At 47.5% G+C, this 27,022-nt stretch overlaps 1 protein-coding gene across 4 annotated transcripts in view; it reads right to left on the bottom strand.

The window, feature by feature from the left end:
• Positions 1 to 27,022, bottom strand: part of LOC144106925 (uncharacterized) — a 618,131-nt gene that overhangs the window by 193,159 nt on the left and 397,950 nt on the right. For all 4 annotated transcript variants that reach the window (XM_077639887.1, XM_077639889.1, XM_077639886.1 and 1 more), the window contains one exon: positions 16,813 to 16,986. In XM_077639887.1, coding sequence (XP_077496013.1) covers positions 16,813 to 16,986 — 174 coding nt within the window. The remainder of the gene's footprint in view (positions 1 to 16,812; positions 16,987 to 27,022) is intronic.

The raw sequence follows: 27,022 nt of genomic DNA, 5'->3' as shown, positions 1-27,022 counted from the left end.
ATGAGCCGACTGGCAAGATGGACATGTATGTTGGCCTTTAGTCCGTGGCCAGTAGGTTGGCCAGTTTTCGGCCAGTGTCAATACCCAAGGTTGGGCGAACCTTGGCAGGCAACCATGAGGTGACTGGCAAGGTTGGCCACGTACGTCGGCCTTATGTCTGCAGCCTATACGTTAGCGAGTATCATTCCTCAAAGTCAGGCCAACATTGGTGGTGAATGTTGGGCGAACCTAAATATGTTTGGCCACAGTATGTCGGTTAGACGTAAGGCCAAGGACTTTTTCTGCTTGGGACAGGACAAGTGCTGCCTGTGTTCCCCTTTCTCTGGACCGTCGTCTTTTGCGCTCTTTTATTATGTATTAAAGAGTTCAGCCTTGCTCGTTCGTGTCCGTACATTCTGTGTGCAGGCCTGCCGCGTCAGGACCAATCAGAGCGTGCACAATGGCAACGCGCAGGAGCGGACCAGTGCAGCGGAGCGCGGATCACGCTATATGCCCCGACTTTCTATTAAATTTGTCACCTACGGTGCACGATGGTGCCAAGGAATTCTATGGCGCAGCACTTTGACCTTTGAAGAGGCTACCATGTTTTAATCACAAAAAAAAAAACAATTTTGCTAAGGTCAGAGCTTTTATAAGCTAGAAAAGAACAAAAAATGAAACAAGTGCTGCCACCATAGGCCTATTTCACAAGTAACCTGCAGTGCATGGGCACAGTTTTTTTGCGCGGATTCCCGAAGCTAGAACGCTTTACCAGTGCTGATGTCAGTAATATCCTACCCAGAAAATTTTCCGTTTTTCGGAGAGTCTGAGTTGAAAAAATTGGCAAAAAGGAGGATTTTACAGAGTTTCAGAAAATTTCAAGCATGTATACTCTCTCAATTTTCCGACCTAACAGGGTTTTGAAGCTGTTGCAGGGAGGAAAGCTCTGAGGGAATTTTTGGTGACGTCATGGAACATCACTGGCAGCTATCATGAGTCTGCACTGAATGGCTGCCACATTTTTAAATGGGGTTTTCCCAGAAATAAATGCATCTTTTGCAGCAGGATAAAGAGCAATGTATCCAGAAAGAGCGATGGAATCGATTTTTACTGGGAACAATAGCTGACAGAGTTGTGCACAGTAGCCACGTACAAGCGCAAAAAAACAAAGACAAAGAGGGACTTGGACAACACGAGCGCTTTCCTGAAAAACCGTGATGAGGTCCGATTTCGTGCACTGCCGAAGACTGACTTCTGGGTAGAAGCCGAAGTTGTGCACAGTAGCCACGTACAAGCGCAAAAAAACAAAGACAAAGAGGGACTTGGACAACACGAGCGCTTTCTCCTTCTTTGTCTTTTGTCACAAGTCCTTCTTTGCCCTTGCTTTTTGCGCTTGTACATGACTGCAATGCACCGACTCACCCAAAGGTCTGTGCACAGTGTTTCTTAATTTAACTGCCAAATAAATACCTCAGTAATAAAAAAAACAATACAGTGTGACACTATGGATTAATGGCTTATTAAAAGCATACAAACGATACAAGAATTACTTCTATTGGCAACGGCCATTTGCAGTCCTTGCAGTCGTTCAATGGGGGTCTAAGCTAATGACTTCCTATAGACTTCTTGTAGACTATTGCCGTCCTACATGTATTAATAGAGGAATGCATTTAACGGCTACATTCTCAACTCTCACTGTCCGTCCTGGTTCTGTTCACCAAGCCTGTAGGACATCCACACGTGCCCTAATGAGGCTCAGAGAAGTTAAAAAAATTCTCACGTGTTGTTGCTGCAAGTATAACTTCAAATATTGTCAAGTGAAGCAGTACTAACTGTGAATGGTCTTTCTTTAATTACTACTCACAATAACGACATTGCAAAGGCACAAGATTGTTAGTCTGGGAGAGCTTCTAGAGCATGCACCCCGGCGCAAAAGATTGCCGCCACCGCGTGGTATAGAGCCTTTAAAACAGGAATCTGACGAAAGAAGAAGGCGCCGACCAAAAGAAAAGATGGGATGACGTTTCGGCTCCCCCACGGGAGCCTTGTTCACAATGAGGCATAACGCCTTCTTCTTTCGTCATGTACCATCTCGACCAGACGGGTTTCCGTCAGACTCTAGACTACGACTTTAAAACAGGAATCGTCGTGGTGGCACCAGGAGACGCTACTTGTCAGTGAGGTGGCCGAAAATCCAGTATCTCAGGACCAATGAGCGCTCACATCCATTGCGCAGGCACCAGACGCTCACCTCATAATCTGCGGCAGCTTTAACATCGAAGTTGAGAAATCACAGTGGTGGCCAGTGTTCATGTGCAGACTACTCGGGGTCACAATTGTCAACCCACTTCAGGCCACTACCAAAAGTGCATCTTGCATTGATTACAACTTTTCAAGACATGTCGATGCAACCAGCACGAACTATGTGTCTTACTTCAGTTACTACATGCCATGCTCGCTGTCCTGTGTGATAGCAGCACAAGCGTGATTAAAAAAAGTTTCCTCAAAAACTGCACTTTGTTCATGGCAGGAGAACATAGGTCAGCATGCATGCATTCCTACAGTGGAATAAGCTAGGCATAACACGGATTAGACCGCTAATTTTTTCCTTTTGTCTACTCACAGTCTATTCCGGGACTCTCAAGACCGTTGAAAACAACTCTACTACTATTGCAAACAAAACTCTACTAGAAGCATATGGCCCTAAATCTATAGATTCTCTATGGACTATATAAAATCAGTATTGTCTATAGCCTAGTCTATAGGACTTGCATATGGAAAGTATGTATACACATTCTACAGAATGTGTAAAGCAATTTTCGTTAGGGACAATTCTACTAGCGTGGCTTTTTGGGCTTGTTGGTACATAGTTCCAATACACTGTAGCGCAGCAAAAGACGAGGACACAAGAGACGAGAGACGAACACCACGAGCGCTAACTTACAACAAATTTTATTCTCCTGAAGCATCACATTTATACGCCAGAAAACAGTAATCACACGTGCGAACAATACCGATTTCTTAGAAAAACGAGCTCTTTATCTGAGAGGAGAGTGGAAGGTGTGCTTACACACGAGCATCCTGACCTATTTATCTTTTCGGCTTCAATGATTTCGTGCGTTAACCTTTCTCTACTTTTTCCTATTACAAGACTTTTATCAAAGAAAGGCTTACAGGGTTTTGACTTGTATGCGAGAATGTGGTCAACCAGCGATCCGCGTTGCCCGTTTCTGACGTTGCGAGCGTGTTCCATTACGCACTCGTTCAGACATCCCCCCGTCTGGCCGATATAGTGTTTCCTGCATGACAAGGGAATTTGATATACAACACCTTCATCGCACGTGACGTAGGGCTTCTGGTGCCTAGTTGCACATACGCGCGCTTTGTTGGTGTTGGTTTTTCCCAGTTTGCACAACGTTGCAAGTTTTTTCGGCGCCGAGAACACGACGGTCGCATTCGCTCGTTGACCAATTCTTTTTAAATTGTGGGAAATCTTGTGTAGATAAGGTAATACAACAAGGTTTTTCCGTTCACGAGGAACTGGGTTTGGATTACATTGATTTTCTGGTTTCATTCTCTTAACAAGTTTTTCTGCAACAGAAACTTGAACATGGGAGGGGTATCCAGCATTAGTAAGCCTCTTGGACTGCTCTTGAAAACTATCGGTCATCATGTGCGGACAAGATTTCTGGAGAGCATTTCGAAAACATAAATTGACAATACTACCTCTTTTTATCAGTTTTGAATGAGCGGAGTGATATGGCAGCATCGGCTTGTTGCTTCGCGGCTGGTAGGCCCAGCATATGTGATGAGCGTGAAAGGTGAAGTTAATATCTAAAAATCTAATGGAGTTATCGATGGGCAATTCGCATGTTAAAACAAGCGGTTTAAAATGTTCTGTCATGGTAGTTAAAATGCTATGAGCCTTTGACTCAAGTGAGCCTTGGTCACACTTAACAAGAATAAAAAAGTCATCAACAAATCTAAAGACCTTGATTACGTCCAAGCTGTCAAGGTGGCTGGAAACAGCCTTGTCAAGTTTTGTTGAAAACAGATTACTCAGAATTGGCGCTATGCACGACCCGATGTATATCCCTTCTTTCTGAAGGTAGGGTTTTCCTTCCCAGTTAATGAACGTTGACTGCAAGTAAATAGCTAAAATTTCTAAAAAACTGCTCGCCGACACACCCGCCGCATTCTGGAAAGCAACACACCCGAACTCGTCTATGCACTCCTCTACACAGCCCAGCACCTTGTCGTTCGGCAGCGAGTAATATAGATCCTTAACATCCTCTGAAAATTCAACCATGCTGTTATCAGAGCGCGACCGAACAAAGTCTAAAATTTCGTCAGATTTCTTAACCATAAAGGTGTCGTCAAGCGGTAAAAGGTTAAGTTTGCTTTGTAAGTACATTGAAACCGTTTTTTGCCATGTGCCAGTTTCAGAGATGATCACCCCGAATGGTTTTTCCGGTTTATGGGTTTTTGCACTGAAAAACACGTCTAAAAAATCTTTTCGTGCATCGCCTATTTCTTTAGCCAGGTTGGTAAGGTTTAACTTGTTGCATAGCTTCTTCACTTTAGCTTTTACTTTTGACATCATTACTTTGTTCCGGCAGTTAAATACAGAAGACATGGCTTCGTCAGCCTTGGACTTCTAAAGTTCACAGGATAGAATCGCAAAGCCACCTTCTTTGTCAGCAGGCAGCACGACCAGGACCTGTTCCTTGATGAAGGACTCGACGCACTTGAGGGGTAGCTTGGAAGATCCTGGCTTTGAGCACTGCAAAACGTCGACTCCTTCTGAAATGCAGCGGTCGTGTTCCAGTTGCGTTGCACGTTGCGATACTTGGCGTACCATCGCAAGTAGTTGTGCAGCTGACGGCTTGGGCTCCACAGCAAACTTTGGTCCTAACGATAGATCCTTGACACGTCATCCGGTAGATGCAAGGCCTCCAGGGTGTGGACGGTGCTCCGGGCTGTCTTCGTCCTGCTCGCAAGGTCGGCCCGTAGTTGTGGCAGATGTTGAGCCCACAAGCATGCGGTAGCTTGAGCAGTGATACGCTGGTATTCCCGAAGAGTTCGCCAGGCTGCCTGACTTTCGCCAATCGAGCGAAGCTGAGCCTCGGGGCACTGCCTGTGAAGCCGGGCTTGCCTGTACCACTCGGATTTGGCAAGCTTGCACGCCCTCATGCCGTGACCAGCCGATGGGACGAATCCTCCAAACAACCGCCTCACGTCTTCAGGCAGCAACCTGTTGCGAATGCAAAACGACATTGTGCGTGCACGACATGTTGCAAGCGCTATGAGCGAAACCGTAGCACTGGGATTCTGGTGAACATTAAAAAACGGGCCCGCTTTTTAATGTTCACCAGAATCCCTGTGCTACGGTTTCACTCATAGCGCTTGCAACATGTCGTGCACGCACAATGTCGTTTTGCATTCACAACAGGTTGCTGCCTGAAGACGTGAGGCGGTTGTTTGGAGGATTCGTCCCATCGGCTGGTCACGGCATGAGGGCGTGCAAGCTTGCCAAATCCGAGTGGTACAGGCAAGCCCGGCTTCACAGGCAGTGACTCGAGGCTCAGCTTATCTCGATTGGCGAAAGTCAGGCAGCCTGGCGAACTCTTCGGGAATACCAGCGTATCACTGCTCAAGCTACCGCATGCTTGTGGGCTCAACATCTGCCACAACTACGGGCCGACCTTGCGAGCAGGACGAAGACAGCCCGGAGCACCGTCCACACCCTGGAGGCCTTGCATCTACCGGATGACGTGTCAAGGATCTATCGTTAGGACCAAAGTTTGCTGTGGAGCCCAAGCCGTCAGCTGCACAACTACTTGCGATGGTACGCCAAGTATCGCAACGTGCAACGCAACTGGAACACGACCGCTGCATTTCAGAAGGAGTCGACGTTTTGCAGTGCTCAAAGCCAGGATCTTCCAAGCTACCCCTCAAGTGCGTCGAGTCCTTCATCAAGGAACAGGTCCTGGTCGTGCTGCCTGCTGACAAAGAAGGTGGCTTTGCGATTCTATCCTGTGAACTTTAGAAGTCCAAGGCTGACGAAGCCATGTCTTCTGTATTTAACTGCCGGAACAAAGTAATGATGTCAAAAGTAAAAGCTAAAGTGAAGAAGCTATGCAACAAGTTAAACCTTACCAACCTGGCTAAAGAAATAGGCGATGCACGAAAAGATTTTTTAGACGTGTTTTTCAGTGCAAAAACCCATAAACCGGAAAAACCATTCGGGGTGATCATCTCTGAAACTGGCACATGGCAAAAAACGGTTTCAATGTACTTACAAAGCAAACTTAACCTTTTACCGCTTGACGACACCTTTATGGTTAAGAAATCTGACGAAATTTTAGACTTTGTTCGGTCGCGCTCTGATAACAGCATGGTTGAATTTTCAGAGGATGTTAAGGATCTATATTACTCGCTGCCGAACGACAAGGTGCTGGGCTGTGTAGAGGAGTGCATAGACGAGTTCGGGTGTGTTGCTTTCCAGAATGCGGCGGGTGTGTCGGCGAGCAGTTTTTTAGAAATTTTAGCTATTTACTTGCAGTCAACGTTCATTAACTGGGAAGGAAAACCCTACCTTCAGAAAGAAGGGATATACATCGGGTCGTGCATAGCGCCAATTCTGAGTAATCTGTTTTCAACAAAACTTGACAAGGCTGTTTCCAGCCACCTTGACAGCTTGGACGTAATCAAGGTCTTTAGATTTGTTGATGACTTTTTTATTCTTGTTAAGTGTGACCAAGGCTCACTTGAGTCAAAGGCTCATAGCATTTTAACTACCATGACAGAACATTTTAAACCGCTTGTTTTAACATGCGAATTGCCCATCGATAACTCCATTAGATTTTTAGATATTAACTTCACCTTTCACGCTCATCACATATGCTGGGCCTACCAGCCGCGAAGCAACAAGCCGATGCTGCCATATCACTCCGCTCATTCAAAACTGATAAAAAGAGGTAGTATTGTCAATTTATGTTTTCGAAATGCTCTCCAGAAATCTTGTCCGCACATGATGACCGATAGTTTTCAAGAGCAGTCCAAGAGGCTTACTAATGCTGGATACCCCTCCCATGTTCAAGTTTCTGTTGCAGAAAAACTTGTTAAGAGAATGAAACCAGAAAATCAATGTAATCCAAACCCAGTTCCTCGTGAACGGAAAAACCTTGTTGTATTACCTTATCTACACAAGATTTCCCACAATTTAAAAAGAATTGGTCAACGAGCGAATGCGACCGTCGTGTTCTCGGCGCCGAAAAAACTTGCAACGTTGTGCAAACTGGGAAAAACCAACACCAACAAAGCGCGCGTATGTGCAACTAGGCACCAGAAGCCCTACGTGACATGCGATGAAGGTGTTGTACAGTTAAAACTCGATTTAACGAAGTTGAGGGGAGCCGTGAATTATTTCGTTAAATCGAGAACTTCGTTAAATTGAATGAGGCATTTCTTGGGCACATAATTCAGTACATTCGATTACAGTAAAATCTCGTTAAAACGTACCCGCTTAAACAGTACTTTCGTTTTAAAAGTAGTAAAGTCAAGTCCCCGACTGAGCACCCATTGAACATAATGCATTTTGCATCCGCATAAACCGTACCAGCTTATCGCGGTCGTATCGGTTAGCACATACCATTTTCACTTTTCGTCGCACTCGCGCGTGACGAATTCACGCCGGTAGCACCGACCCAAAGGACGATTCGGCTAGCGGCGCAACAATCTTCCCTAAATACCGCCGACGGGACGGCAAGCCACATAGCTAATGACAAATTGGCGCCAAAGTTGGTAATCATACAACTAGCGCAATCTTTGGGGGTCCGTATGGTCATCGTCATGACCCCCCGCGCTACTTTCGAGTGGGTAGCGCCAACACCACGACCGGCGCCGCTAGCGCGTATGAAAAGAAACAACAAAAATTCTTACTCGACAAGAAAGGCCCGAGGGGACTACAAATTTATTTTCCGCCAAAGAAGTCGGTGATCTTTGCCTGCGTGCGCTTTGTGAGCAACGGCCGCACCGATTTCTCGTAGGTCTGAAGTGCGTCCAGCGCGTCTTCCGTCCCCTCGTGTGCGCCGGCAAAATGTCGCAGCAGTTCGAGAGCATCCATCACCTGACCTGGTGTCGGCACGGGATGATGATGAAATAACTTTATTTGCACCCGTCAAGGAATCAGAGGGCGAAAAAGACGAGTCTTGACCGCCGTCATCTTCCTCCCCTTTCAGCAGGCTGGGATCCCTTGGGATTCAGCGGTGTCCAGGGCCAGACGGATGACTTCTTTTTGTTCTTCTTCTTTCTGGCTGGCCATTAAAGCCTCCCAGGACTCTATATTCCTGTCTGGTTCGTTGTGGCTAGGGCATGTCCACACCATGTGGATCATGTCTGCTATTTCATTACACTGTTTACACCTGGGGTCTTGGATCGCCGGATGCCATCTGCTTAGTGCGAGTGGGTTCGGAAAAACTCCCGCCTGTAACTTTCTCCATATGACCTCTTCCTTTTTGCTGAGGCCCTTGCATGCTCCAGGTAATGTTTGTCTTCCTAATCTGTAATGGTTAAGAATATCTTGGTACGTGTTCAGCTCCTCGCTCGTCTGAAGGGACTCTCTACTCGACGAGACCGCATTGGGGTCCCGGTGTGTGAGTCCTCGGGCCAATGCGTGCGCTGTCTCGTTTCCCCGGAGGCCCTCGTGGGCCGGAGTCCAAACAAGGTTAATTAGTTCTGCCGGTGTCGGGCCGGCTGTGAGAATTCTGACTGCTTCGACAGATACCCTGCCTGCGTTGTAGTTGCGGATAGCCGATTTGGAATCTGTTATAATCACCCTAACATTCCGTTGAGTTAAAGCCAGCGCAATGGCTACCTCCTAAGCCGCTGTTGCATCACTCTGTTGGGTGCTGCAGCACGAGACTCGGTCTCCGCCCTCCCTGGTCGCCAGGGCTACGAAACCCGTTCTGCCTTCATATTCCGCCGCGTCCGTGTAAACCACGTCCTGTCTATTGGCTAATTTTTTCTGCAGAGCTTTCGCTCTGTCCTTTCGCCTACCCTCATGGTGTACCGGATGCATATTCCTTGGGAGTGGTGGGATTCTGATTTTGTTCCTTATGTCTGTTGGGATATTCTCCATGTGTTTGAGCCGCGCTCGAGGTTCGAAGCCTAGCTTTTCTAGTATTTTTAGCCCCGAATGGCTGCGTAAAAGTCGTTGTTGTTGCGCTACTCTGCTAGCCTCAATGAGCTCGTCTAGGGTGTTTGAAATCCCCATGTTCAGAATTTTCTGGGTGGATGTGTACGGGGGGAGGCCCAGAGCGGTTTTGACGCCCTTCCTAATTAGGATTTCAATCTTGTTTTTTTCTGCTTTGGCTAGCCGTAGGTATGGTGCCACGTATGTGATTCTGCTGATTACAAATGACTGAACTAGTCTTAAGAGGTTCGTCTCCTTCATTCCCGCGTGTTTATTTGCTATTCTTTTGAGTAGCCTACACGTCTGGCTTACACTCGATTCGAGTTTTAGTATCGTTTCGGTGTTCTTACCGTTTGTCTGTATCCTAAGACCCAGTACTCTAATCATCTCCACTGATGGTATTTTGTCCCCGTTTACCGTTAGCGTTATCCCATGTTCATGGGGCTTTGTTTGTCTCTTTTGTGGGCCGAGGAAGAGCGCTTCAGATTTCTCGGCAGAACATTTGAGTCCTACTTGTTTTAGGTACGACTCAATTTCCTCGATCGCTCTTTGGAGGGTACCTTCGATGTGCGCTTCACTGCCTCTGGTAACCCAGAGGGTGAGGTCGTCCGCGTATATTGTGTGGTTGAGCCCTTCTATACGCGTCAATTTCTGTGGTAAGCCAATCATTGCAATATTGAAGAGTGTCGGTGATAGGACCGAGCCTTGGGGAGTACCTTTGTTGCCCAGCCTTATGCCTTTCTCTTCCTTCCCTCCTAGGCTGATAGTAACTGTTCTGTTTGAAAGAAAGTCCTTCACGTAGTTGTATACCTTTCCCCCTACATTTAGAGTTTCTAAGCGTTCTAGTATGGCTGCGTGGTCAACGTTGTCAAAAGCTTTGGCCACGTCAAGGCTGACTATTACTCTGGTATCAGCTGTTTCGTTGTCTAGCACTTGTTCTTTAAGTTGAAGCATAACATCGCATGCAGAAAGATGTGTCCTGAATCCGATCATTGTGTCGGGGTAAAGCTTTTGTTCTTCTAGGAATCTGTTTAGCCTCGTTTGAATAACGTGCTCCATTAGCTTACCTACACATGAGGTAAGCGAAATGGGCCTCAGGTTTTCGAGACTTAGTTTCTTACCTGGTTTTGGAATAAGGACTAGGTTGGCCTCTTTCCACGAAGGTGGTATTCGGCCCTTGTCCCAACATTCCTGCATGTACGCTGTTAGGTTTCTAATTGATGCATCATCCAAATTCTTCAGCATGCGATTGCTGATTCTGTCTGGACCTGCCGCAGTTTTAGTTCTGAGTCTGTTCAACTCCGCCCTAACCTCTCCGATGGTGATGGGCCCATCTAGAAGAGGATTCTCTGCGCCCTTGTACTCGGGGAGGGGTGTGGGTGGTGTGCACCTCAAGTACCTGTCCCTCACTTCAGAGATTAGTTGATCGCTAGTGCCTTCGTATTTATATACGAGTTTCTGTAGTTGTTGTCGTGCCTCATACTTTGTCTTGTCCGGGTCTAAGAGATGTCTGAGCATTTTCCACGTGTTGGCTTTGCTGATTCTGCGGTCCATCTGCTCGCAGATACTACCCCAGTTTTGTCTGGTTAAGTTCAGCGCGTGCTCCTCGATATCTCTATTCTGTTTGGCTAGGAGCTTACGTATGTTTCTGTTCCCCTTGTTTTGAGCAAGGTTTTCTTCTAGCTCCCTTTTCTTGCGCCACAGGCCTATCATACGCCTGTCTACCTCCTCTTGCGTTTCGTCTGCTTCCACCTCTTCGGTGGCTTCTTTAACTGCTGCGAGAAGGTCTGTGCCCCAAGATTCTATGTCCCTGATTGCGTCTCGGGTAGGAAGGTTCGCCCTGAATAGATCCCAATTTACCGCTGCGACCTTTTTGGGTCTCGGTGTCGGCGGTCCGTCTTCTACCACAATTTCAATAATTTTGTGGTCGCTTCCTAGGTCCTCCCCCGTGTTACACCACCTTGCCGTAATTTGGCCTCCGGTGAGTGTTAAGTCAGGTGTAGTGTCCCTACTCACGCTATTGCCCTGTCTTGTTGGTTTGATGGGGTCAGTGATCAAGATGAGCTCATTGTGGAGAATGCTGTCCCAGAGTTCTCTGCCCTTGATTTGCGTATATTTGTATCCCCATGCGGGATGATGAGCGTTAAAGTCCCCGACAATGACGATAGGGTTTTTGCCCGCTATCTGTTTCGTTTTTGCGAATAGCCTGTCGAAGCCGCAATCCTTTCTCTGTTTCGGAGAGCTGTATACGTTTAAGACGAATAGGCTTTTCTCTCTCCGCTTACGCGGTATCATTTCGATTAGAGTGTGATCTAATTGGACGTGCCCTGTCTCGTGCTGCAGCGCGGTAACGTTGCGTTTGACAAGGGTGGCAACCTGCGTGTTGTCCCCTCGGCCCGGGTACGATTTGTAACCGGGCAGCTTCGCGTTTTTCCCGCACTCTTGTAAAGCTATAATTTCGGGTTTGTCTCCGTTTGCAAGGAACGATTGTAAAACGGCCCGTTTACGCAGAAAGCCCCTACAGTTCCACTGCCAGATAGTATTATTGTTCTTTGGACAAGGCATTTTTGGTTGCTTGGAATTCCGCGTATATCCATTGGTCCCTTTTCTCAAATTCCGCCGTGAGAGCAGCGTCTCGCTTTGCAAATTCTGCTCTGATCGTTTCTGTGACTTGTTTCATGAATTGCATTAGTGTTCCGTTCAGTAGTTTCATGTCCTGTTGTTGTTTGTCGTTTAGTTGTTCGAATTTGGTCTCAAGATCCGACTCTTTGGTACGTTTCTTTTTTGAAGGGGGTTTTTCAACCTTCTCTGTCTCAACCTCTCTATCCTGCTCCACTTGCATAGGTGCCATTGCCTTTTCCTGTTGCGGTTTGTTTTCCTCGGGTTGTTTAGCTGTCGTTTCTAGCATTTTGATCCGCTCTTCTTGCTTCTTAATATAATCAGTTAAAGTCTTAATCTGATCTGCCTGCTGTTTAATAAGTTCTTTTAATTCTTTAACTGTCTCGGAGTCCTGGGAAACTTTAGCTGGCCAGCTCACCTTTGCAGCTTGCTCCGTGCGTGGCTGTTGCTGTCCGGTTTGTAGCCGGGGGAACGACTCTGACCGAAACCTCGTTCTGCTGCCGGATCTATCACGGGAGCGGCTGTTCCTTCAGTCTTCTTGCTTCGCTTCTTCAGCCTCCTGTTTGGCTTCCCATTGGCGTTTCTTGACAATATAAGGGGTGCGAAAGAGATTTTTGCACCTCTTGTCCTCGGTGTAGTGTTCTTTGCCACATAGTTGGCACTGCGGTGTACATTGGTGCCCCTCGGGGGGCGAGATGTCATGCCACAGCCGCGGCACTTGGTCACCTCACTGTCGCAGACGTCCGAGCGGTGGCCAAGTCCTCCGCACTTGTAACAGACCTCATAGCGTTTCTTGTATAGAAAGCACTTGAAAGTGATTCCACTCAAGACTACTCTGCGTGGTACTTTCTCTTCTTCAAAGGTGATTAGGAAAGATTTAGTCTTCCCCATTCTTCGTGCATCTATGATTAGAGGGTTGAATCCGTTAATGTTCAGTCCTTCTAGCACATACTTGTGTGTGTATTCCACATCAATTCCATGGATGACTCCCCTGCCGCAACTCTCTGGTGCGTTCATGTAGGTGGTCACACCGCGTTCCTTGTCTCCGATCTTGACAGTTTCAAGTTTCTCCACCTTCCTCGCGTTTTCGTAGCTAGGCGAGTGGTAGGTAATCGTTCCTTGCTTGGCGTTTATAGCTAGTCTGTCCTTCAGTGCCTCCTCGTCCTTGATTCCGGCGTTCTCCCTGATGGCCGCCGCAATTCTCATCTCGGTGGTGCTCTTCAGCATTGTGAGTCCTTCTTTGGGACGCAGAACTACTTTCCATCCGGTCGCTGGAAGTCTCGGGAGGTCTGAGGCTATTGAACGTTCAGCGAGTTTCCGTCCCGCCTCTCTGTAGGCTCTCGTGTCGCTGCCGTCGGTCGTCGCAACAGTGGCGGCGTTCGCTGCCGCCGCGTCTCCGGCACCATGTGGGTGTCCTAGGTGGCGTTCGTTGTTCTCCAATTTTTCCGCTCGCTTCTTCAGTCGCATAATCCATTCTTCTTTTTCGGTTTCTTTGGGGTCGATGTCGGTTCCCACCACCGCCACTTCCATCGCCATCGCGGAGCCGGGCGCGGTCGGCGATGGCGGGAGCTCGCCGGTCGCCGCCTTCCCGGTCGAAGAAGGCCTATCGTAGCGTGTAGCGGGAGCTTCGGCACCTGCAGGGTCGTCGGCAGCGTCTTCAGCCGTCACTCCCTCCACGCTTCCTACAAGCCGCACCATATCGGCATCAGTCAAAACTTCCGTTGTGACTGCGTTTGCGTCGGCGTTCACGTAGTCTGAGAAACTTATGCCTGTGGGCACTTCATCCACTGAGCGAAGGTGTTCCCAGGCATCTTCATCCTCGTGCACGGCGCTCGCGCAGTCCGGACCAGCTTCGGCAGTTTCAGGGCCTAGTGTACCGAAACCGGCAGTCCTGAAGCAGTTGACGGCCTCAATGCTCTCCAAGCCGCCGCCACCATCTCAACCGCCATAAAAATATCTATTTTCGTCTCGCGCTTCAGCTCCAGGTTGAGGAGAACTCTGTCGACGACTCGACGCTTGTATGCGCACTTCACGCTATTAATTATCCCTTGATCCAAGGGCTGAACCACGGACGTTGCGTTTGGGGGGAAGTAGCGGAGCTCCACGCTGGTCAGCTCGACCTCTGCAACGTAGTGGGCCGTGCAGTTATCCAGCAACAGGCACACTTTCCTTTTCTGGCGACACATGTCGCTGTCAAATTCCTTCAGCCATGTAGCGAAAATGGCACGCGACATCCACGCCTTTGAATTGGCAACGTACTTCACAGGAAGCTTTTTGGTGCCTTTAAAACAGCGCGGCCTCGCACTCTTTCCGATGACAAGCGGGTCTCGTTTGTCGGTGCCGTCCATGTTGACGCACAGCAAAAGAATCAGCCTTTGTTTGCTGTGTTTGCCGCCGTGGCACGCCTGCCCCTTCAGGGCGAGTGTTTTTTTAGGCAGCATTTGGTAGAATAGACCGCTCTCGTCGGCGTTGTAGACGTCGCTGGGGGCATATTTTCCCAGAATGTCGGGCACGTTTTCAGACTGCCAGTCGCCGACTACAGCCATGCTTACGCTGCTCGCTTCACCGCTAAGCACTTTCCCGACGATGCCGTGTCGTTCTTTGAAGCGCGACAGCCAGCCGGGACTTGCCTTGAACTCGTTGTCGCCCAGCAAGCACGCGAAAGAGCGAGCTTTTTGTTGGAGCAGGTCTCCACTCACGGGAATACTATTCTTCGCCCGCAAATCCATAAACCAGGCGAAGAGGGCCTCTTCCATTTTGCTTTGAGGAGTGGTCTTCAGCGTTTTTTTGCGCGAGAGATTCCCCGACGAAGTGGCGCGGAGGATGTCATCTTTCCCTTTCAATATTGTGGAGAGAGTACTCGCTGGAATGCCATGTGATGCAGCCACGTCACATTTCTTCTGTCCACTTGTCACAGCACGAATTATGTCTGCTTTCTCGTCCAGGTAATCCTTTTTCGTTTCTTGCAGGGCTCCATCTGCTAGTCAGGAGGGTTAGCGGCGCGCAGGCTAGACTGATGGAGGCCTAACAAGCTGAGCTTGACAAAGACGTGCGTTCAAAGGCACGGGGAAATCCGCACAAGAGCGAACACAGAGCACAACACACAAACACACACACAAAAAAAAAAACACGCGAACTGCTACAGCGCCATCTATGAAATGTGGCACGAAACTTTTTTACTGCTGGCGCCATCTCGTGAGCTCGACTCAAAATTAAAACTCGTTTTGCGCCGCGCAGTTTGAAAAAAGCGACGGGATGAAGATGCTCCGCGCTGTTACCGCTGACTCGCAATCAATAAATTTTGGGGTGCTGTCTACAAAATAGACCAAAAATTAACACTTTTTCACCTTTATTTCTCGAAAAAAGGTTCGTTAAATCGGGACAGATCACGGAATCGGTTTCGTTATTTCGGGTTAGTCAAAGCATTGAACCCTATGGGCGTCTGAGGGGGAATTAGGATACCTTCGTTAAATCGAGATTTTCGTTAAATCGGGTTTCGTTAAATCGAGTTTTGACTGTATATCAAATTCCCTTGTCATGCGGGAAACACTATATCGGCCAGACGGGAAGATGTCTGAACGAGCGCCTAATGGAACACGCTCGCAACGTCAGAAACATGCAAGGCGAATCGTTGGTTGACTACATTCTCGCATGCAAATCAAAACACTGTAAGCCTTTCTTTGATAAAAGTCTTGTAATAGGAAAAAGTAGAGAAAGGTTAACGCGCGAAATCACTGAAGCCGAAAAGATAAATAGGTCAGGATGCTCGTGTGTAAGCACACCTTCCACTCTCCTCTCAGATAAAGAGCTCGTTTTTCTAAGAAATCGATACTGTTCGCACGTGTGATTACTGTTTTCTGGTGTATAAATGTGATGCTTCAGGAGAATAAAATTTGTTGGAAGTTAGCGCTTGTGGTGTTCGTCTCTCGGCTCTTGTGTCCTCGTCTTTTGCTGTGCTACAGTGTATTGGAACAACTCTACTACTAATACTGCATAAACAAAACTCTGCAGAAGTGTATGACCATAAGTCTATAGATTCTCTATAGGCTGTATATAGAATCTGTATTGTCAATAGGCTAGTCTATAGGATTTGTATACAGAAAGTGTGCATACACATTCTATAGAATGTGTAAAGCAATTTTTATAAGGGAAAACTCCACTACTACTACTGCTACAAACAAAACTCAACTAGGAGTGTATGGCCATAAGTCTATAGGTTCACTATAGGCTGTATATAGAATCTCTATTGTCTATAGGCTAGTCTAGAGGATTTTTATACAGATAGTGTGCATATACATTCTATAGAATGTGTAAAGCAATTTTTGTAAGGGACCCTTCCAAGACTTCAGGTTACCCTGAAGGACCAGTGGTTATCTTTTCACATCACATGACCTGTCTATGCCCATTTTTTCTCCTCGAATTCAGCTCTGATATCATGAACCTGCATTTGTTTCCTGACCCACTCCTGCTCTCTTCCTGTCTCCGAACTTACACCTACCATTAAAAAAAATTAAACACCCTTTAATTCACTAGGTATTAAAGGGTTTTCAAGGACCCACAGAAATTCCAGGACTCTCAAAACGCTTGAAAACAACTTTTTCATGGTCGAGGGTTTTCAAGGACACGCATGGACCCTAAAAAAGTGACAGAAAGGGGTCTAGACCAGACTCACTAGGGCATCTAGTGTGTAGTCTTACCAAATGATAATCTACAATTGGTAGTCATGAATGCTATTTCATACATTTCGCTATCTTGAAGCCTTTTTGGCGCTTGGTAATGAAGCTGGTTATTTAGCACTCTATGAATGGCTTTGCTTGGATAGTGGTGGCTTCTAAAAGCATAGTGCTTGGCCACATTATCCTGCCAGATAACCTACCAAGACTGCCACCCCAATCGATGGGATTGAAAAATTAATTCAAGGCAAAGTCGCCCATCCACAGAGCAATATATGCAATCTGCTTAAGATATATCTGGAAATAGTATACACCATCCAAGTCTGAATCATGGCTAGATTATACCTCATCAAAGTCAGAGATGTCAAGGAGATTCTGGCGGATGAGGGGTGAGCTGGAGAGTTCAGAACCCTGGTCTCGAAACGGCTCCCGCAGACGCTTGGTGCCGCTGCTGATGACAGTTCTGCTGCTGCTGCTCCCACTGGGCCGAGATTCACCCTCTTTCTTCTGGATGGCTTGCTGCAATCATCAAGCATGCAATATTTAAAGTGAAAAAGAACAGCACAAAGGAGACGGGGATGTCACAAGAGAGCTAGCCAAACACCAACTGGAACTTTGCAAAACATGATTAGAAGCCAGTTTGGGGATAAGCCTAATTCCGCAGGGGTGCTTTCCCACATAACAATGTTGCCCAAGAGAAGAGAGCGAAGTTCTCTATTATAGAACTGTGAGGTCTACAGTAGAGATACTAAGGGCATGGATAGAATGTATGAAATGTATTTTGGATGGCTCAAACAAAGAACTATCCCTCCTTGCTTTGTTTCAGCTGGAAACACGTATGGTCGGCCATCTTGTCTTGGGCAATAGTTTTTGTGTGGGAAAGCAAAGGTGAATGCCTGCATAGTCTCTATAGCTACATTATATGTTAAGTTCTTCCTTTATTCTGTATGTTATTGAATTTTTGTTCTTTTATCATTTGCTTGAGCTTTGCACTTCCGTTCAGTGTCACAAAATTTTTTCGCCACTGATGTCTGTAGTAGGGTTCCCGTCAAACCAACGTTTGTTGATGATGGTGAATTTTTGTGGCGTAAGGGCCCCTCGGGCCAAATAGCGTCATGGCACAAAGGTGCTTTTGTCTTCTCTCAAGGTTGGGTCAAATACCCATCCCTGAAGCATGACCAACTGAATCTGCGCTATTATAACTAAAAGAGAAAATTACTGAGAACATTGAAAATAAGCTTATAACTCTAGAATATATTCCTAGATCTGTGCAAAGCATTTGACTCCATAAATAATAATATTTTACTTATGAAATTAAGTTGCTACAGAATAAAAGGAATTGCACTGCAACTTTTCAGAAGCTACCTAACTGGCTCCAGTTCAGGAAATTCATAATACAAGTTCCCACGTGTGTCTTGTCGCCACTGGTGTACCCCACGGGTCTATTTTGAGACCACTTCTGTTCCTGCTTTACATAAATGGTATAGATAATTTACCTCATACCAAGAACATTATAATATATGCAGACACACTAACGTATTCTTTGCAAGGAAAAACTGTCAGGCCTTAAAGGAAACAGTAAGCGCTTGGCAACAAGAACTTTCGTCGTGGCTAAAAATGAAATGAACTAAGGTTAAATGTGGCTAAACTAAGTGCATTCTGTTCAGAGAAAAAAACATGAAAGTAAATAGCCTGTTCTGTGTCGCGTTTGAAAACGGCCTTCTCACTTTGATTTCATCAGGGCCTGGAGCAGTCTGTTTGCAGGCAGATAAAACTGTGTTTCTTGTATTGTAATTAATTTATTGAATTGTCCATTTGTGCAACCACTTGTTGAAAGTCTACTTTTCTCAGCTGTGTTTTTGTACTTAAGAAATGATTCTTTGTCGTGTGCGGCACTGGAAACACTTGAGAAATGTTCACCTAGGATGTCTGCTTCTTCCGCTATACTTATTTGTGCATCAAGGGCTGTAAGAAAAGGAACCGTGAAAGAGGAGAAGTTCCATTTAATTTACGAACTTATAAGATTCCCGTGCGTTGAGTACCTGCGAAAAATTCTTCAGGCTTTATTTCACTCCTTTCTGGCTACTCTACTTTCTTTGTTGTACACCACGTTGTGGTTCTGTCGAACCACTCCCGAAGACCGAGGAATAGCTAGGCATGCTGCAGTAATGATGCAGGGTGTAAACATTCAATTCAGTTCATCAACACTGAGGTGGTCTGCAAATATTTTTCCATAGAGTCCTTTTCCCGAAACGGCTCCCAGTCAGCTGTGTGAAGTTTCCAAAGATGGGGCTTGTTTGGGATGACAGATGGTGATGACGACAAGCTGATTACTACAGGCAGGTGATCGCTTCTATAGGGTTTGTCGAGAACATCCCATTTAAAACCCATAAAAACAGACGGCGAATTAAAAGACAAGTCTTTGGAGTTTGGAGAATATTATGTGTTTTTGCCTGTATTGAGCAGGCAGACATTATTTGACAGAATGAAATTTTCTAAAATATGACCCCTAGTATCTGTTTGCACACTTTCCCAAAAAACAGAGTGGGCATTAAAATCTCCGATTACTAGATATTGCTCTGGTAGCAGTTCTAAACGTGTTTCTAAGTCGTGAAATGTAACTGTTAGGTGTGGTTCGATATATGTAGAACATATTTCGATTGTTTTAAAATGAAGGACGGTGACTGCAACACCTTCATATTTAGCGTTAAGCTTGATTTCATGGGTTGCAACGCCACTCTGTACTATAATAGCAACACCTACTGAGAGCCTATTAGCTTGCTCTCGGTCACACCGAAAGACTTTATACGTCTAAGATATTCTCCTGTTTGGAACCTAAGTTGGTTTCCTGTGGGGAAATGGTCACAGGGGAAAGTGTGTTTAAAATCTTTTTTTTTATGTCAATGTAGTATTTAACAATAAGGAAAGCCATGTTGGATGCTTTTTGGGAGTGTAGTTAAAACATAAGAGAATGGTTTTGAAGGTGCCCTTATTGGGGTCATTCCTTTTTCGTTCAAACGAGCTGTGCTGCCGCTACAGCGGGGGTGCGGTTTGTAGGCTTTTCCCGACTGGGGGAAGCCTTGCGTGCAGCCGACAGAGGGGCCAGCAGACCCTTTTTCAGAGGTGGCAGGGCAGCCTTCACTGCGGGCGGGGTAGGCCCTGCCTCAGGCTTTGTCTGGGCACTGGCCGGAGCCCGGTGTGGTGTGCTGCCCCTACGCACCACATCAGCAAAAGTTGTTCCTGTAGTGAAAGAGAATGTGTTGATGTTATGTGACAGTCGATTATGAACTTCCTTGAATGAAATGTTTTCTTTTGTTTTGAGAATGATTACATCTTTTTCAGTTTTCCATCTTGGGCACGACCATGAGTAGGCAGGGTGATCTCCTTCACAGTTTCTGCAGCACAGCTCTGCTGCTTCGCAGTTTTTAGAAACATGCTCATATGAGGCGCATTTTGTACAGGTTTGTCGACCACGGCAACTCTGCGACCCATCTGACATCTGGAATATCTTCCGGGGTTTGGAACACAGTTTGGAACACAATGGAGTTTGGAACGAGATGTTTTGATGGTATATTTCTTTGTTTTCTTTTCTAATTTTTATGCGAAGGACATTGGTGACATATTTATCTTTGAGACCTTCCAGTATTTCAGTGAGGTCGAGAAAGTAGAATTCGTATATCACACCACGTACGGTGTTTAGGGGTCGATGTGAAGTTCATCATCATTATCATCATCAGCCTTACCGCACCCACTGCAGGGCAAAGGCCTCTCCCATGACTCTCCAATTAAACCTGTCCTTTGCCATTTGCATCCACCCTTTGCCTGCAAACTTAATGCTAACCTAACCTTCTGCCGCCCCCTGCTACGCTTACTTTCTCTTGGAATCCACTCCATTACTCTTAGGACCAGCGGTTATCTTGCCTTCAAATTACATGCCCTGCCCAAGCCTATTTCTTCCTCTTGATTTCGACTAGGATGTCATTCACCCGCGTTTGTTCCCTCATGCACTCTGCCCGCTTCCAGTGTCTTAACGTTACACCTATCATTTTTATTTCCACGGCTCGCTGAGTGGTCCTTACTTAAGCTGAACTCTTTTTGTTAGCCTCCACGTTTCTGCCCCGTAGGTGAGTACCGGTAAGATACAGCTGTTGTACACTTTTCTCTTGAGGGAAATTGGTAAACTGCCACTCATGATATGAGAGAACCTGCCGTATGGGCTCCACCCCATTCTTATCCTTCTAGTTATCTCCCTCTCATGATCCGGATCAGCTGTCACTACCTCCCCTAAGTAGACTATTCCTTTACAACTTCCGTGCTCTCACTGCCACTTGTGAAGTACTGTTCCCTTGCTAGACTGCTGAATATTACCTTGGTTTTCTGCATATTAATTTTTAGACTCAGCGTTCTGCTCTTCCTGTCTAACTCATTGATCATGATTTGCAGTTCACCTCCAGAGCGACTCAGCAAGGCAATGTCATCAGTGAATCGCAGATTACTTAGGTATTCTCCACTTACTCTTATTCCACACTGTTCCCAATTCATGGCTCGGAATACCTCCTGTAAACAGGTGGTGAATAGCATTGGCGAGATCGTGTCTCCTTGCCCCTGACGCCCTTCCTTATTGAAATTTTATTGCTGACTTTATGGAGGACTATAGTAGCTGTGCAGCTGCTATAGAGATCTTCCAGTATTTTGACATAAAGCTCTTCTACCCCTGGTTAGGCAATGCCTGTAAGACTACTGAGGTTTCCACTGAGTCGAATGCTTTCTCCTAAAGTAATCAATGAAGGCTATATATAACTGGTTGGTTATATTCTGCGCATTTCTCTATTACCTGACTGATAGTGTGAATACGATCTATTGTGCAATATCCTTTACGAAAGCCTGCCTGATCATTTGGTTGATTAAAGTCTAAGGTTGCCCTGACTCTATTAGCGATTACCTTAGTAAATACTTTGTAGGCAACGGATAGTAAGCTGATCGGTCTGTAATTTTTAAAGCCCCTGGCGTCTCCCTTCTTACGAATTAAAATAATGTTTGCATTCTTCCGAGCTTCTGGTACAGTCGAGGTCACAAGACATTGCGTATACAGGGTGGCTAGTTTTTCTAGCACGATGTCTCCTCCATCCTTCAACAGATCTGCTGTTACCTGATCCTCCCCAGCTGATTTTCCCCTTTTCATTGCTCCTAAGGCTTTCTTTACTTCATCTTTCGTTACTGGCGGGATGACGCATTGCTGTGCACTACTGTCTTTCTCATTAACGCTCTGATTACACTGGCTGCTGTACAGGTCTGTGTAGAACTCTTCGGCTACGTTATCTTATCCATATTGCTAATGACATTGCCCTGCTTGTCTCTTAACGCATATATCTGGTTTTTATGCCTAGTTTCTTCTTCACTGCTTTTAGGCTACCTCCGTTCTTTAGAGCATGCTCGATTCTCTCCATATTAAACTTCCTTAGTCGGCTACCTTGCGCTTATTTATTAACTTTGATAGCTCCGTTAGTTCTATTCTATCGGTAGGGTTAGACGCCCTCATGCTTTGGCGCTTCTTAATCAGATCTTTCGTCACCTGAGGTAGCTTCCCGGTATCCTTTCGAACTTTCCTACCACCTACTTCTACTGCGCACTTCGTAATGATGGCTGTGAGATTATCGTTCATTGTATGAACATCAAGATTGTCTTCCTCAGTTAAAGCCGAATATCTGTTTTGCAGTGCTATCCTAAACTCCTGCACTTTCCCCCTTTGCGGCTAACTCGTTAATGGACTTCCTCCTCACTAGCTTCTTCCGTTCCCTCTTCAAGTCTAAGCTAATTCGAGACCTTACCATTGTGTGGTCGCTACAACGCACATTTCCGAGGACTGCCACATCCTGAACGATGCCAGGTTTAGCGCATAGTATGAAGTCGATTTAATTTTTAGTCTCACCAGTGGGGCCCTTCCAGGTCCACTTCCTGTTTTTTCGTTTGCGGAAGAAGGTATTCATGATCGGTAAACTATTTCTATCTGCGAATTCTACTAATAACTCTCCCTTGCTATTTCTAGAACCTATCCTATAGTCACCTACCGCGTGGTCATCAGCCTGCTTCTTGCCCACCTTCGCATTGAAGTCCCCCATCAGTACAGTGTACTGTGATTTTGTTTTATTCATTGCTGATTCTACGTCCTCATAGAAACTTTCAACGGTGTGGTCATCATGGCTGGATGTGGGTGTATAGGCCTGCACCACTTTAAGCTTGTACCTCCTATTCAGCCTAATTGCTATAGCTGCTATCCTCTTGTTAATACTATAGAGCTCCTCTACATTGCCAGCTATATCCTGATTAATAAGGAATCCCACACCTAGTTCTTGTCTATCCGCTAATCCGCGATAGCACAGTATGTGTCCGTCCTTTAGTACTGTATACGCCTCACCTGTCCTCCTAACTTCGCTAAGCCCTATCACATCCCATTTAATTCCCACTACTAGTTCCCCGCTAGTTCCTCGAACAGCACTGCTAGGCTAGCCTCACTAGATAAAGTTCTAGCTAAACGTTGCCAGGTTCAGATTCCAAAGGCGGCCTGTCCGGAGCCAGAAATTCTTAGCACTCTCCATTGCGTCACAGGTCTGGCCGCCGCCGTGGTCAGTTGCTCCACAGCCGCTGAGGGCTGAGGGTTAATTGGTTTGTTCATAGAAGGTTGTGGCCAAGTACTACACCAGGGTTGCTAAGTCCTGTTCTGGTGAGGGAGTGCGTTGTCGGTTCTGGTCACCAAGATCAGGCCGCACCCCAAGCCTGGTTATGCAATTCCATCGAAACGCGGGGGTTTTGTTTTGTTTTTTTAAAACCCGGTGGAGAATTGCGTGGCACCAGGATTTGAGCCCCGGTCCTCTTGCACGCGAGGCGGGCGCTCTACCTCTATGCCATCACTGCTCTCTTTACTGATGCAGTAATCTCCCCTATTGAATTTATGCTGGACAGTTTGGAGTGCTGGGCATTGTTGTGACGTTCCTTGTGTGTGCTACGAGGTTCCGCGTTCGACGGCGCAGCGTAGACGGAGACCCAGATGACAGCGGCATCACCAATTACCCAGCCATGCTCTTTGAGAGTGACGACCAGAACGAAGGGGTTTAAGCCCAACCGGACCCGCCGCCGCCGCCGCGGGGAAGCAGGCTTTATCCTCCCCAATTGCCGTGGCGGTTCCAGGGGCGGCCCTCCCGAGCACATCCCAGGACAAGGGAACTGTCAGCGGGCCAGAGCGCGCCTTACCTTGAGGAGCGAGTGTCAGTTGATGGATGGAGGACGGAGGCCGGTGACCCGCGGGAACTGTCAGCGGGCCAGAGCGCGCCTTACCACAGCCGACGCTATGCGCTACCTCGAAGACAACCTTCTTTCCCTCGGACTCAACACGTGAGGGGGGCGAGACCATAAGTGCGGTGGTATGTTTGTGCGCCCAAGTGAAAGCCCTAGCCCCCCTCCTTCCCCTCCGGCGTGGGCGTCCTCACCCTAGGGAGTGTGGGGAGAAGAGGATATAAAAATCGACAAGCAGTACGGAAGAAGACGCTCAGGACGACATCGTTCGCCAAGAGGGCCTTCAGCGCCGAAGCCCGACGGCGTGCAGCTTCTGCCAGCAACCGCTCGAGCCCAACTCCGGAGCCACTCCATCGCCCCCATGAAGTCGTCGGCACGTAAGCTCGGACGCCCCAGCCTCTGAATCTTAATCATGTATAATTATTGAATATATCTGTTTGTTTAAACTGAGCCATACGGTGTCTCTTTGCCTCTCCGTCCCGTGTGGACCTGCGCATTATGGGGGTCATCACACTGGTGTCAGAAGTGGGGTCTCAAAAGCAAATGTCCTCTGAATGCTGTGACATTCATGACTTCAAAATTGTAATCAAAAGGGAATCACGGGACTGATTGTGGGACTTTTACCCCCATTTGAGAGGCTTGCGGCACTGGAGGGCTTGAGAAAAAAAAAAGGTCTGTATCTGAGGGAGCTCCCACTCCACAGCCGTCGCTCGGAGCAAGCATGCTGGCATTAGGAAGCGTCATTCCGACGTTTACGGGAGATAAGACAGGGGTTCCAATCTGCGATTTCTTTTCCATGCTAGAAGAGATTGGGAAAATGGGGGGATGGTCCGATGCTCAAATGCTGGGAATGGCGAGGTGTAAGATGGCAGGAGCTGCTCATGATTTTGCATGGTGAGACGAAAAAGTAAAATCCACAAAATCATTTGCGGAATTTAAGAAGCTCGCGTTTGAGCATTTCGACACTGAACCACGTCACGTGCGGGTACAGAGGTTCCGAGACGCCGGACAGATGGTAGGGGAGGACGTGCGAACGTTTGCGTCGCAGCTTCAGCGCTTAGCGCGCGATACGTTAAGCAGGGAGGAGGAAGGAGACCAGCTAAAGAAGAAATACGCGGAGGATATACTTAAAGAGGAAATGACCGCTTTGTTCGTGGCTGGTCTGCAAGACCCCGTGCGCCGGTTCGTGCTCTCGCGCAAGCCGAGCAATTTCGACCAAGCCGTGGAGGCCGCATTGGATGAGGAACAAAATGAGGCGTTAACGACAGCCGCAGCGAGAGTACGCGTCATAGAGAGAGCGGTGCTCAACCCTGAGGTTGCTCTCTTGACAGAGCGGTTATATCGCTTAGAACAGCTGCTATCTCAGCAGGTAGAACGCCAGGTTGAAGCGCGCGCTCAACAGCGCCCATTCGCTGGAAACCGGAGACCGCCACAAAGCTACAGGCGCGGTATGCGAGATTTTGAAGAAATCGTATGCTTCGCTTGCCAGGGTCGCGGACACATCGCCAGGTTCTGCCAAAACGTGCGCCGTGGGGAGCCACAAAGAGAAGCAGGCGAGACACGCCCTAAGCAAGCCTACAGCGGGGCTCCAGATACCGAGACAAAAAACTAGTTAGTCCTCCCCAGCCTGAGGAGCGTGGGGAGGGAGCAGTGGATGATGAGGTGGTGGTAGTTTGTGTGGCCGACGAGGCATGCCCTGTTGTGCGTTGCAAGTTAAATGGTTGTTGCATGGAATTGTTGATAGATACGGGGTCAAAGGTGACATTGCTTAAGGAGAGCAGTTTTAACACGCTTCGAAGGAAGGGGGACCGCGAGGTGTTGGAAGCGTCTGGTGGTATGGCAACCAAATTTGTAGGCATAACGGGGGATCCTCTTGGCATAAGTGGACTCTACCGGTTAAACTTCTCTCTCGGCGGAATTGCATTGGAGCACCCCTGCTACGTATGCCCGGACACGGTGTCTCTGCCAAACGGAGTGTCAGGTATATTAGGGCAGGATTTTTTTGAGAAAATGGAAAGTAGTAGTCTCATTCTCTGAGGAAGAGGTTAATGCGGGCGGCTCAAAAGTTCCGTTTTTGAACAGGAGAGGGGCTGAGATTCGCATTACCGATATTGACACCCGTCAAACAGTGGGATCATTGGAGAAGGTATATTCGCGGGTTGCCGTCAGGCTGGTCGATGAGGCGGTCGTCCTTCCTTGGTCGGAGCACATTTTGTACGCGTTTGTGCCTTCAGATGTAGAGAGCGGCGCTGTGGGAGTGCTTGAGCCGGTCGACTCTCTCAGCAATGGCCTGAAGGCAGCCGCGTGCCTCGTGACAGTTAATGACGCCCACAGAGTGCCCCTACGGGTGGTTAACTGTAGCCAGCAGCCACTGAGCCTTCCCAAGAACAAAACATTGGCTTTCTTCACCTCTGCAATAGAGAAACGTGAGCCCACCGATACGGTACTCGCAACTGTAGAGCATGCTAGTCCTTCGGCTGCTCCAAAGGTGTCGTTCGATCTTTCTCACGTAAAATCCAGGGAGAGGGAGGCTCTGGCTGGTTTGCTGAGCGACTACTCGGAGGTATTCGCCGCGTCCAACCTGGATTTGGGCTGCTGTGGCATTATAAAGCACAGGATAGAAACCGGCACTTCATCGCCCGTTTACCAGCGTGCGTACAGGATTCCTTACTCCCAACGTGAGGAGATGGAGCGGCAGGTGCAGGACCTGATTGATCGCGGCATTGTCGAACACTCAAAGTCACCCTGGGGAGCACCAGCACTATTGGTGGAAAAGCCAGATGGCTCGTATCGATTGGTAGTGGACTACCGCAAACTAAATGCCGTAACTCGCATCGATCCATACCCCATCCCCAATATACAGGAGACGCTTTCTCAGCTGGGCTCTGCCAGGTACTTCACGGTAGTGGACATGGCGGCGGGATTCTGGCAGATAGCAATGGATCCGGTAGATGCCGACAAAACGGCATTCAACACGCCCTCAGGGCACTATGAATGGAAAAGAATGCCGATGGGTCTGGCCAACAGCCCTGCTGTCTGGCAGAGAACCGCTGATGTTATCCTGGCAGGTCTTCTGGGAAGGCTGTGCTTCGTGTATATGGATGACATAATCATATACAGTGACAGTTTTGAGAACCATTTGCGCGATATTGAGCAGGTTTTGGTGCGACTAAAAGGAGCGGGTCTCAAGCTGAAGCCCTCTAAGTGCCAATTCCTCAAAAACGAGGTGAAATACCTCGGGCACGTTGTTTCAGCTGACGGCGTG

Source organism: Amblyomma americanum, chromosome 10 (assembly GCF_052857255.1).
Source record: "Amblyomma americanum isolate KBUSLIRL-KWMA chromosome 10, ASM5285725v1, whole genome shotgun sequence".
NCBI classification, from domain to species: Eukaryota; Metazoa; Arthropoda; class Arachnida; order Ixodida; family Ixodidae; genus Amblyomma; species Amblyomma americanum.
Note: the sequence above shows the minus strand (reverse complement) of the source record. Positions and strands in the feature narration are given on the sequence as shown.